The 13,896-nt window shown below is 36.5% G+C and overlaps 1 protein-coding gene across 3 annotated transcripts in view; it reads left to right on the top strand.

The window, feature by feature from the left end:
* The window catches only part of LOC141521534 (protein FAM169B-like), a 107,767-nt gene extending 94,185 nt beyond the window's left edge, over positions 1 to 13,582 (top strand). For all 3 annotated transcript variants that reach the window (XM_074234176.1, XM_074234178.1, XM_074234179.1), the window contains 3 exons: positions 1,393 to 1,521; positions 11,475 to 11,569; positions 13,248 to 13,582. In XM_074234176.1, coding sequence (XP_074090277.1) covers positions 1,393 to 1,521; positions 11,475 to 11,569; positions 13,248 to 13,370 — 347 coding nt within the window. In that variant the 3' untranslated portion in view covers positions 13,371 to 13,582. The remainder of the gene's footprint in view (positions 1 to 1,392; positions 1,522 to 11,474; positions 11,570 to 13,247) is intronic.
* Positions 13,583 to 13,896: the final 314 nt, after the last annotated feature.

Raw genomic sequence — 13,896 nt, 5'->3', positions numbered from 1 at the left:
CCTCAGGGAAAGACTCTGGAGGTGGAATAAGTATTCATATTTTTCTCTCTAGTGACTTTACTTATTTCTTTGTATTTTCTAACTCTCAAGCTATTATTAAACTCTATGGATTCCTTGAATTGCTTCAGATATAGCTCCGGGCTCTCCACAGTGTGGAGCTCACTTTATGGCTAAGATGTGTGCCAGAAACCAGGAGGTCATTGCTAACTTTCTCCCCGAGGACTCTCTCCCCTCATTCTCATTCCATTCTGACATCATTATTTGAGTAGGCCTGGCCACTCACTCCTCTTGCACTTCCTGAAGTTCATTCTTTCAAGAAAGCAAAAAACAACTACCAAGAACATTCTTCATCTTCCTCTGAGGGAATGAAAGGCTAAATAACGGGAAGAGAGCTTAAGAGCTTGGCCAAAGTTCCCCATTAGAAAGCACTATGGGCACTGAAGGGTCCTGTCCATTCCTGAGGTCGCTTCTCTGCCTTGGGTAAAGGGCTGGAATGACAATTTATTCTGAGTTGTTTGGTGCTAACTTTTTTTCTTTCTGATTGGAGACTTGGCTTGTTGTAGTCATTCTGAGCAATGTCTCAGGAGACTTGAAATGTTTTTCTCAGGCATTTAATATTCTGGCATGTGTTGAACAGGAAGAATATGGGAGAATAGACTACATTGTAGGAGAAGGATTGTGAGAAGTCATTACATTAATTTAATCAACCAGTGCAGTTTGAACACCAACTGTATCTTTAACACTAACCTGAGACCTTCAAAGGAATACCTTTTAACCAGATGACATGGCCTTCTCTTTTCCCAAGAGCTCTATAGTATAGGTAGATGTTTGCAAAGAACACACACAGGCAACATGCAAATGTTAAGATGATGCAGCAGAGAAGTCTGAAGAAAAAGTTAGAAAGCAGACTGGTGAGCCTGTGTGGGTTTTGGGGCAAGGGAACAGCATGATGAAAATGAGATTTGATGGAGATAATTGTGGCAGATGAATGTAGTATGGTTAGGAGGAAGGAAAGAGGCTCCAGAGTGGTGGTCGGCAAGAATGTTGCTGCAGCTAAATTAAGATGAGAGATGGAGATGGAGCTTGTGATTTCTTTGATAGAGAGAAATCTCAGGTGAGGAAATGTTCTCTGCTAATACAAGTAGCCACCACCTTCTCTGAAAGTTGCCTGGAGCCCTGGAAGCTTAAATAACTTTCCCAGGGCCACATAACCAGTAAGTGTCAAAGGCTTAACTAACTCCTACTGATTTGCACCTGATATTAAGGTAATCTGTGGAATTAAGGTAGTCTGTGGAAATATTGTTGAAATAAAAATGAATTTTGTTGAAGTGGGGTGCCCTTAGTTTATATTTGATCACTATTTTTTTTTTCCACCTTGGATTTCCTTTTCAGTTTGTCGAAAGTTCTTACTAGCCTATCCAGAGGAACAGGATCGACTATGGGAGGTGGAGGCTCCAGGAGACTGGAGTCAGAGGGTGAACATTTGGCTAAAGATTCAACTTGAACCAAGCCTTTCTTATAGTAAGTAAAAATGAAAAATATACATTTTGGTTTTATAGCTTTTAAAGTTCTGAAAGTCAAGGAAAAAAGTAATGATTATTGAGAACTAAGATTCAGATTCTACCTTTACCATCAGAGTGATTGTGGGCAAGTCACTCAACCTTTCTAGGTTTCAGTTTACTCATATGTAAAAATGGACTTGTACTAGATGACCTCTGAGATCTGTTCTAGCCCCTGATATCCACATGCCTCCTTTTATTAGGTTCAGAACATGAAAGATTTGAGAGCGTCTGGGTCATTTGCCCTAGGATAAGCAGTTCTTGAGATGGAGTATAGTAATTTTGTGGACCTCTTTTCTTTTGTCCAGTCAAATAGAGTAAGGGAATAAATTTGGATTTGGCAGATAGTATCCCCCACCCTTTTCCAAATTCATTTGAATCTACTAGTTTTCCTTTTAAAATACAAATACTCCTTTGAAGTATTAAACCTATACTTTGGTATAAATTTCTTATTTTAGGGCAGGATCTAATTGCCTGATGTTTTGTCCTTTGTTTTCAGAGAAGACCTTGACGTCAGGTAGGTGATGCCATTTACAGCAAGTGAATTGGATTAGAGTGAGGTAGGGCTGTACTAAGTCACCATCTGGCTCCAGTAGCCAGATATGAATCAGGAAGACTGGAGATGGCCCTGGAGTGGAAGGAGAGGCCCTGGCTTTGACCAGTCTCCTTACCTTTATCCCAGAACTTGCTTTGTTTGGAGGAGAACCTGTTAGAGGATTTAGAGGAGTGTTCTCTTCTGGTGTCCTCAGATCAATTGGCAGTAGTGTCTTCAATAGGATTCTAGGACAAAGATGGACACAGATTTAGGATGCATAAGGGGATTACACTATGAATAAGGGAGTAGAAAAGGACTTACTGCAACTAGTAACTGCAAGCTGCCCCTTTGCAACTTGTGATCTGTAAGCCAGAACTCACTTTCCTGGTAGATTTATGTGCTGGGAAAGTAGTCACAAATTTTTTTTTTTTTAACTCAATGTTCTCATTGCCCTGCCTTTGTAAATACCATTTCTAAAAACCATTTAAGGCTGATTGACTATATTGATTCTTCTTCTTTTTTTTTTTTTGAGGCAATTGGGGTAAAGTGATTTGCCCATGGTCACACATCTAGTAAGTATCTGAGGTCCAGTTTGAATTCAGGTCCTTCTCACTCCAGGGCTGGTGTGCCACCTAGTTACCCCTATCTCAATTGATTTTCAACTGATACTGTTGAGGGAAAAGTATACTAGTGGGTGCTTGAGCTGTGTGTGCTATTGCAGAATCACCCCCTGACTCAGTTTTATCTTAGAAACTTGAAGGGGAGATTTGACCAGCCCATCTCAGGAGGGAGGTGGATCAGCATACCAGAGCATATATGGGCTATGTAAAGAAGCTTGTAAAGGTTAAAAATTGAGCCCTTCACAATTGTAGGAACTTCCCCTTCCCCTTCCCCCCAAATATTCTTCATTTAAGATTTAGATTTTTGAATACCCTAGATTCATAGGGTAATCTTACCAAAGTTCTTCCCCTATTTTCTTAAAAGTCAGACTAGTTCTTTTTGATGTGATTTGTGCAGACCATGTGTTTGTTGATTTATTGAAACTTAAGGACTGATTTATGAGGTTAACTAAATCTGGCACAAGTATTGATATTGAGACTAATGGGAGAAGTATGGAGTTTTCATCCCTTAAATATTGGTGCCTAGCATCTGGAACATACTATGATAGCTCATACATGTTCATATCATTTCTTCCATTCCTTCCATTCCTTTCTTCCTTTCTTCCTTTCTTCCTTCCTTCCTTTCTTTCTTTCTTTCTTTCTTTCTTTCTTTCTTTCTTTCTTTCTTTCTTTCTTTCTTTCTTTCTTTCTTTCTTTCTTTCTTTCTTTCTGTCTCTCTCCCTTCCTTCCTTTTCCTGTCTAATCTTTTCTTTCTTTTTTTTTTTTTTAGAATTTTCAAGGCAATAGGGTTAAGTGGCTTGCCCAAGGCCACACGGCTAGGTAATTATTAAGTGTTTGAGGTTGGATTTGAGCCCAGGTACTCCTGACTCCAAGGCTCTATTCACTGAGCCACCTAGCCACCCCCCTTCTTTTTCTTTTGAGGAGACCTTCTTTATGAAATTAATCTAGTCAATTTGTGTGAAGTCTTTGCTAGCCTAGAAACTTCAGAATCAATACCCCCAAGTGATTAATCCCTTTTTCTCCATCTCATTCTTTGAACTTGTTTACTTGTTATGTTATTGAGTTGGAATTCCAGTAGGAGTACTGAAGTAGTAAGGGTACATTGCAGGAGAAAATGGGGGATATAAAAAATTTTCTATACTTCAAAGAGGACATAGTACAGAGAACTCTAGAAGGAAGAGAGAAAGGAGAAGGAAGAAAATAAGCATTTATCGACGATATTCTATGTGCTAATTGTGATCCCCATGACAACTTTGGGAGGTAGGTGCTATCATTATCCTCAATTTTCACCTGAGGATATTGAAACAGTGACTGGTCCAAGGTCACACAGCTATTAAGGATTAGATATGCTGAATTTGAACTCAGATCTTACTGCCTCCACTGTTCAATCCACTCTCCTATGAAGACTTAGTTGAGCCACTACTGCTCAGGTCACCTAGCTGTCTCAGAAAAATATTACTGTGACATTTGTGGAAAGGAGCACCTAGAAAATTTTGTTCAGGATCCAGTTGAATGACCTCATGCACTGAGAGAAACGTGTAATTTTTCACTTAGGACCGTTTGTTTTCTTACCCAAGAGTTGGGGGAAGAAAATGACTTCCAGTTAACCCCAATCTCCCCCTGGACCCAGTTCCAGCTGGTTGTATCACCTGGTACCAGCCAGAGCTCAGAGTTGAGGGGCTCCTTCATGGGAGAGGGATCCCAACTCCCTAGAACTGGGGGAGCAGGGGATGGATCTTACTGCAAATTCTTACCTTAAGAGTAAGGGGGTGAATTCAAGTCAACTCAAGGGCTCTGATCATAGGGCTTTCTGTCTAAGAAGGACCTCGTGTCTGCTGTTGTTTCTCTTCTACAAAAAACTTTCAAAGATTTTTCACATTTAGTCCAAAGATTTTTTATTGAAATGTGCTTAGATATTTAATTAAGAAGGGGTTTGATCCCATCCTCACATTTTAATGATTTTTTTCATCCTTAAAGGAATCAAGGATAGCAATTTAGAGATAAAAGGAGGATTTTTTTTTTTTTTTTTTGGAGCCAGTGCTTGGTTTCCTCAGACTTGGGTGGAATTGTAAAGTAAGTTATTTGAGGATAGGCAGGGACTGTTTGACTAGTTGTGCCTAGACCTCAAAAACAGGAAGACCTGGGTTCAAGGCCCACCTTGGATACATATTTGTCTGTGACCCTGGGTAAATTACTTAACTTTTTTTTTTAAGGTTTTTGTAAGGCAAATGGGGTTAAGTGGCTTGCCCAAGGCCACATAGCTAGGTAATTCTTAAGTGTCTGAGACCAGATTTGAACCCAGGTACTCCTGACTCCAGGGCCAGTATTTTATCCACTGTGCCACCTAGCCACCCCCAATTACTTAACTTTTTGAGTGCCCTATATAACCATCTCTTTTGTGTTTGTGGACTTCAAAGAGGATTTAGATTTGTATCGGTAAAAGGAGTTTCTTTATGTTGGAACTTTATCCTTGTAGTGATGAAATCATGGTTCTAGTTCGTATCTGTATGACTAGTGCTTAGCACAAAGACTTCTACATAGTAGGAGTATAATATAGTATGCATGATGATTTCTTAATAGAAAATCAGATTATAGCATATAGTAAATAAAAACAATGGGCACAGGAGACTGGGGCAGAAATGGCACCACACACAAATATCATCTACTTTGAAATTTTCCCCAATATTTTTCTTACTTGAGCTACAATTTCCTGATTGGTGTTATGGGGGAACTAAAGGAGATGAACTATTAGGTCTCTTTCCAGTCCTAATTTTCTAAGATTCTCTTTTTGTCTCTAGTCTTCTAGATTACTGACCTTCACCACTGACATTGGTGCTTGAGACAGGAATTCAAACCTAAAGGAATTATTATTTTTTTTTAAGATTTAATTTATTTTGAGTTTTACAATTTCCCCCCAATCCTTCTTCCTGCCCCCCCCAGAAGACAATCTGTTAGTCTTTATATTGTTTTCATAGTATACATTGGTCTAAATTGTGATGAGAGAGAAATCATATAATTAAGGAAGAAAAATAAAGTATAAGAGAGCAGAATTACATAATAAGATAACAGGTTTTGTTTTTTCTAAATTAAAGGTAATAGTCTTTGGTCTTTGTTCAAACTCCATGATTCTTTCTCTGGATACAGATGGTATTCTCCATCATAATACCCCTAAATTGACCCTGATTGTTGCATTGATGGAATGAGCAAGTCCATCAAGGTTGAACATCACTCCATGTTGCTGTTAGGGTGTACAGTGTTTTTATGGTTCTGCTCATCTCACTCAGCATCAGTTTTTGCAAATCCCTCCAGGCTTCCCTGAATTCCCATCCCTCCTGGTTTCTATTAGAACAATAGTGTTCCATGACATATATATACCACAGTTTATTAAGCCATTCCTCAGTTGAAGGACATTTACTTAATTTCCAATTCTTTGTCACCACAAACAGGGCTGCAATGAATATTTTTGTACAAGTGATGTTTTTACCCTTTTTCATCTCTTCAGGGTGTAGACCCAGTAGTGGTATTGCTGGATCAAAGGGAATGCACATTTTTGTTGCCCTTTGGGCATAATTCCAAATTGCTCTCCAGAAAGGTTGGATGAGTTCACGGCTCCACCAACAATGTATTAGTTTCCCAGATTTCCCACATCCTTTCCAACATTGATCATTGTTCTTTCTGGTCATACTGGTCAGTCTGAAAGGTGTGAGGTGGTACCTCAGAGATGCTTTAATTTGAATTTCTCTAATAAGTAATGATTTAGAGCAATTTTTCATATAACTATGGATCACTTTGATTTCCTCACATGCAAATTGCTTTTGCATATCCCTAAAGGAATTATTTTATTATTAATAAGATAAGGTAGAACTTCTTGAAAATTGAGGTAGAAACTTTGTTCAGACATAATGACTGTAGGTCTCAACCTGAGCTTGCTTGGGTAGAGTTAAATTTTCCTTTAAAAAGTAAGTATTTTGCTGCTTTACTCTTATGTGTTATCTAACTCAATCCTAGTTGGTTGCTATTCCAATATTGGGGTTAACTGGATAGATGTAAATTTAGGTGCCAATAGATTATAGATTCCAAATGGAAGATGTAGAGAATAATTTTTATCATTTTTTTTGTTTTTGTTTTCATTTTTGTGGATACATTAAAGCTTTAGTATTTTCCTTTACTTTCACTTGACTAAACTTTGTCACCCTTGTATGAAATTTTGCCATTTGTAGAGAGATCAGTATAGTTCTTGCTAAGCAAACAGAGAAGTTGACTTCGATTCTAGTGTATAAATGGTTTGGCTTCTACAGAATGATGGTGGGCACATACTAGTTTACTGAGAAAAATGGAATTGTCTTGTGCTATATAGCACCTTTCATTTGGGAGGCCTTTGTACAAACATTAATGGAACATCCTAACTCCAGTAGTTAGTGGGATTACTATGACTTTGATGGTAAAGAGTCATTTAAGTGGCTTGTCCAGGAAAAATGAGAACGAGAAAAAAGAGAGAAAGGAAGAGTGGAGGAGCAGGGAGGAACAGGGAAAGAAAGGAATAGAGAGGGAGGGAGAAGTGAGAAACAGAGACAGAGAGAAAATAAAAAGATAAATAAAAGATAGACAGACAAAGAAGAGAGAGCTTGGAATCCCTTTCCAAGGGCAGCCCAAGCTGCCATGACCTCTACAGAGTTATTGATGAAGTTCAGAAATGAACTTTCAGCCCCTTCAGCTGCCCTTATGCATTGAGTTCTTATTCCTAAAACAAAACAAAAAAATAAAAATAAAAATAAAGTTAAAATAAGAGTTCTTATTCCTTTGCAAAAATGGTGTGGGAAGGAGGGGGAAAGATTGGGAGCCAGGTTTTGGAAATTTAATAGGGGAAGAAATTTTTGCATAATTAGGAGATGGTTGTCAATTCTAATAATTCCACTTGGTGTCATTTCAAGAGCTGCCGCCTCAGTGGGAGTCAATGAGGGACCAGTAAGGGGAAGATAAACTGGAAAGTAGATGCCAGATCTGAATTTTTTGGCTTTTGATGAAAGTCCTCATCTCTCATCCTTGAGTCCCAGTAAAAATATTTGAGATAATATTGGTAAAAAGCAGTTTGAGGTCCTTAGAGGAAGGCCAAGTGATCTTTGGAACTTTGAGACTGGGAAAAGATAAATTAATTATGATTAATAAAGCCCCTAAGTCTTCTTGAATTCTAAGCTTGAAATTTAGATTCTTACTTTTCTCTAACTTTGTAAATTATGGCACCATTCCCAAATTGACTGACACCTTCTCTTTATTCCAAAGCATGGCAGCAAGAATTTTAAGTATACTCAGCCCACCCTTTCCAACTTGTAGTTATTATGCTGGTTGGTTAGTGCTGAAATTTCGGGTTGTTTTCCAAGTTGATGATGTGTGGGCAGTCACACATTAGCTCCAATAAATTACTCAACCCTGAATCTCCTTCTCCTCAGAAACAGTTGAATTTTGGTCTCTTAGAGGTTCTTATGGTTCACTGAACGATTCTCAGTTCCTGGAACTTTTTCCTCCTTGTAAATAGTAAATCCCATAGGCACATTTGTTTGGTTTAGCTTTTAATTAGCTAGCTATTCTTAGAGTTGGTTTCTTGGATTGTTTTAGATTTTACAAGCCATACGGCTGTCCCTTCATTTCAGGCTGTTATTTTTGGAAGTTTTCTGCACACTTAAGTGTTGTAAAAATAAAATTGTGTATAAGACTTCCAGTGAAACAGACCACTTACTTAGATATTGAGTGCTCAAGCTAATAGAGCATAGACATTTTATGTCTTTTCCAATAGGGGAAAAAAAAAATCCTTTTTTTTGCTTTCAGATGTTTTAAATACATATTTTGTAGCTCGCTTAGCACCTTTGTTTCAGGAATAGTTAAACAAATTAACTTGATTGTGATCATTGATAACATATGTGGCTGAAAATCTTACTCGATAGCAATAGAAGGTTGATTAAACTGCTTCATCTGGGAACTTTCTGTTTGGACTCCAAATATAGCTGTGCAAATAGGATGAGAGGTTAAAATCCTTTCTCTAGCAACTTACCAGTCAAGATTGTAGACATTTTTCAGTAATTTTAAAAAACTATCAAGAAGGGATGAAATATAATATGTCAAAAATAAAATATGGCAATATCATTTTGTTGAAGCAAAATATGCAGAAAAATTCATCTTTTAATAATGCTTTCAGTTTGTTAGTTATTTCTCATAACCTCCATCTTAGTATTAAGATGATTTAGTATGGTGCAAATAATAATTTCCATAAATATTTATACACTCCCAAAATGAATGTGATTTATTATAACTTAGTCTGTTCGATAGTCATATCTCTTAAACCCTCCTTTAAAGAAAAAAATAGATTGGTATTGAGTAGATTTAATATTGTGTAAATAATTATTTCCATAAATAGGTGTACATTCCCCAAATGAATGTGATTTATTATAACTTAAAGTCTGTTTTAATTCATTTTAATGATGGTGTGTCCATCACTAAATCATCTGTAACAGTCTGCTGGAAAATACTAGAAAATTCTCACAAACTGAACAACTCAGTTGTAGGGATTTTGGTAATGCTATATTTTTGAAAGGTTGTATGGCTGCATCTAGTGGTAATTGAGGTAAACTGCAGTGCCATATATTATCTCATGGATAATGTCTATTTAATTCACATTTACCTTTAAGCTGCTTCATGATAGTCACATATTTTGTGAATTTTTCCAACAGCTTATTGGATCTTCATCAGTTTACAAACAAAATTTAAGAAAATATTTCATAGATATCAGCATGATGTCTTATATGAACATGAACAATTTTGTATAATTCATAAAAATGAGAGTAGAAAGCTGTAAAAAAATACAGATTGGTTTAATTACAAACCATGAAGAAAACATATCATCAAATAAATTTGAATTATTTTAAGTTTGTTTTCTGAAAGATCAGAGTTATATTGTTATTTCTAAATGCTGTGATTTACTAAGGCAGATTATTCACTTTAACAGGTTTTTTTTTGTTTTTTGTAAGACAATAGGGTTAAGTGGCTTGCCCAAGGTCACACAGCTAGGTAATTATTAAGTGTCTCAGGCTGAATTTGAACTCAGGTACTCCTGACTCCAGGGGCTGGTGCTCTATCCACCGTGCCACCTAGCCGTCCCTAACAGTTTTTATAGTGAAAGATACACATCCAAGTAACAATTGCTAAAGAATATGTTCATCTTACTTTAAAAAATCAGGTAAAATGTTTAGGTTAATAATTTGCCTCATTCATTATTAATTTTGCCATCATTTTTGAGTATCTTTTAGTATGAAAAGAAACATAAAGTTGGATTAAGATCTTAAAATCTAAATATGGAGATTACATGTACACAAATTATTATACAAAGTCAAATGTGTAAGTATATAAAAAAGATACAGACATGCTTTCAAAGTTCACAGGAAGGGGTGGCTAGGTGGCGCAGTGAATAAAGCACTGACCCTGGAGTCAGGAGTACCTGGGTTCAAATCCGGTCTCAGACACTTAATAATTACCTAGCTGTGTGGCCTTGGGCAAGCCACTTAACCCTGTTTGCCTTGCAACGCCCCCCCCAAAAAAAAAAATTTCACAGGAGATTATATTAAAATTGAGCCACTAAAAAAAATAATACAGAAAAAAAAAAAAACCTGTTCCCCAAACTTCTTTCTAAGTCATCTAAATTCAGGAATAATAGCACAAAAGTTGGTAGTCTCTCTCCTTTGCAAGATAGCACCATCAAGCACAATGATGGGTTACAAAAAGTAACAAGAGCCCTCTTTTAAAAAAAAAGTATTTAATTTCCAATTACTTGCCCAGGTAGTTTTCAGCATTCATCCTTTTGCAAGCTTTTGAGTTCCATATTTTTCTAGCACCTTCCCTTCAAGCTTCCCTCCTCCTCATGGCAGTGTACAGGTTGAGTATTTACAATTGTGTTTAACATGTTTCTGTTTTAGTCATATTGTGAAAGAAGAATTAAAACTAAAGGAGAGAAAAAAAACATGAGAAAGAAAGAAAAAAAAAATAAGTTTGTATTTGGACTTCATAGTTTTTCCCTGGATGTGGATGGCATTTTTCATTAACAGGTCTCTCTATAACATTATCCTTGGTCGCTGAACTGCTTGAGAGGAGCTATGCCCATTAGAGTTGATCATCCCATAATGAAGAACCCTTTTTTAATATTAATCAGTGTTAACACTATAATGGTAACCAATAGCAAGCATTTATTATTGTTATTATTATTACATATTATTATAAGTGCAAATATCCAGGGATATGCCACAGCTATTGGATGCTAAGAAGCTTCCAATTCAAGTCAGCTAGACTGATTAAAGAATCTTCTAGTGACAGGCCTTGCCAAGCATTGGAAGTACAAAACTGCCACAGAAATAGTCCTTGCCCTTAATGAGCTTACTGCAGAAAATGACATAGAAATACTATGTATTTAAAATGTAGATAGAGAATAAATTGGAGGTAATCATGGAAGGAATGTATTAGCAGAGGAGGAGGCCTGGAAGGGTCTTTTGTAAAAGATAGGATCTGAGCTGAGGAAGTTGAGGCAGATTTCTGTTTCCTCTATTTTCACTCTTTCACTTTTTTTTTCTAGTCACCTGGTATATGTTTCTGAAACTACTGAAATTAAGGGAAAAAAAGGATGAAATTTTTCAAAGCCGCCAGTGTGGTCTTGACCCTTTGGAAGGCTCCTGCTTACAGGGAATTAACACCTACAAACTTTCATTATGTTCTTTCTTTCAGGGAAGGTGACTCTTCGGACCACTTCAGTGAGCTGCCACAGAGAGAATTTCCAACATGATGGATCCAGACCATCAGATAATGAAGATTTGAACAAGGTATCCTGATTAATTTCTCATTTTGTGGCTTCCTATGAAGGAGGGGGGTTCATTTTCTTGTCCTTGTTTAGTAAAGCAATAACCAGATTTTGAAAGACTGATTCATAAAACAACTGTGGGTTTTACTATGACAGCAGGCCTTTGAGTTAGACCCTTAATCTCTGTTCTATTAGGAAGCAATGTTAAGAAGGACTATTTTATAGTTAGACTTCTTGTAGTTATCTTTTCTAATCTAGACAAACTATAACTGAAATGAAAGAAAACAAAGCCCATACAGAATGCTCAAGCCTTGCATTATAAAGAAAATATTAAAAATATGAATTAAAAATTCTACAGGTGCAACAGTCTTTTAAGTAGAACAAAAGTAAGACAAATTTAACTTTCTCTTATCCTTTTTCCCCCTCCGTTTAAGTAGCACATCATTTGAAAATTGAGTGTTTATCCCTCCTTTCCCTTCTCATGACTGTTACTGGAAGTCTCTGAGCTGTTTGTAACCTTTCAGTTTTTCTTTGTTTTCCAACAACACATTTCCATGTCTTCTCTGACAGCAAAGTTAATTATTTGTCCATGAATGATGACCATGATGAAATCAGACACTTGGGATGGTGTCACACTTTTAAAATTATTGTTGTTTTTAGCCACCACCAGATAATTTGTAAATTTGAAATTGTATGTAGATGGAGAGCATTTTGCCCACTTTCTAAAAGTAGCTTTTTTTTCTGTAGCCAAGATCCAACATGGAAGGCATACCATGTGCACCAGTGTAGACCTGGGTGATTTCAGAAAAAAGTTGCAAAGTGTTTGACATTAACTCAACCAATCTGCTAAATGAGAACTTCCATTTTCTTTTTATTTCCAAGTAAAATAAGCTTGTTTAAAATAGTCCTATTTAAAACCACATAGGACAAGCTTATTATACTTTAATTCCTTTGGGTAATCATACAGCTTTTATCATTACCTTTAGCCTGCCATTAAAAGAATTGGGTGCTTCCAGGGTAATGGCACATGATATCCAATAAAATAGATCACCAAGATTTTGGATTCAACATTGTAGTAATCAACATTATAGTAGGATCATAGACTCTTTGAGTTGTAAAGAATGGTCTAGTACAATTTCTACCTAAAACATGAAACTGCTCTACCACATTCCTGCCAAATGCTGAAGCTACCCAGTTTTTGAAGAAAATAGCTTGTCTCCTCAGATAGGACTTTCTATTTTAGTTTCATTGTTAGGAGTTTCTTCCTCATGCTGAACCCTCTGTACTTTCACTCATTCTACATCTCCTGAGACCAATCCAGAAACAAACAAACAAAAACCCCAAAACCTTCTAGACCTTTTTCCACATGATCATACTTAGAATTCTTAAAAACAGCTAGGTCATAAGGAAGACTGCCAATACTTTTTTCCCTCATATAACCCTTGACCCATTTTTTGAGTCAGAGATTGTGATTTCTTCTGACTTTTCTAAGTACTTTACCCAAGATGGGGATGGTTCCAGACATCTTAGTAGAATTCAGAACAAAATTACGTGCTGGCTTCTCCTAGAACTATTTTGCACTGATTAATTAGAATTCTATGTTTTTTTCTGCTTTTAAGATAATCATAGTAGAGAAGCAACAGAAAAAATAAAAAAGAAGTAAAAATCATATAATGATAGAAGATGAATTCTTTCCACAGCCTCCTGGTAGAGAATGTTTGAATCAAGAGACCCATGATGTTCAGTGGAATGCCAAGAGGAGATCAGACAAAACAGATATAGTTGAAAATAAGCCTACTAAACAAGTCAGGTTCAGTTTCTGACTTCCTTATTTTTGATGAGAAGAACACTGCACTGGAAGTTGGAGACCTGGATCTCAGTCCTGTCACTGTCACTAACAATGGGACCAAAAATGAGTCATTTAATTTTTCTCTCTTAGTTGTCTTATTTATAAAATTTGCCTTACCTACCTCACAGAACTGTTATGAGCTCTTGTGAAAGTGCTTTAAAAATAATAAAGCAATTGTACCATTTATCATGATGCCACTACCATTTTCTTCAGACATTTGGGTTTCTTCATCTTATGATGTTTTGTACTGAATATCTTCAGCTCTGAAAATGAATTCTGTTTTTACCTTTTCCTATAGGGGAACATGTAGAAAAGAGTAGAGTCCTCTTTTCCTGACTGCTGAAGAACCAGTTTGAAGAATTGCATAGAATGTCTAGAAGGAAGTAATTGGGGATTTATAGATATCACTATAAGATATTTCTATGGAAACAACATTCTTTATTCTGTAGAGCAAGATCCTACAACATGGAGCCAGGATCAAATGGCAGTTTAACCTCTTT

This window comes from Macrotis lagotis, chromosome 4 (genome assembly GCF_037893015.1).
Source record: "Macrotis lagotis isolate mMagLag1 chromosome 4, bilby.v1.9.chrom.fasta, whole genome shotgun sequence".
Taxonomy (NCBI): Eukaryota; Metazoa; Chordata; class Mammalia; order Peramelemorphia; family Peramelidae; genus Macrotis; species Macrotis lagotis.
This window is presented reverse-complemented; position numbering and strand designations above follow the sequence as displayed.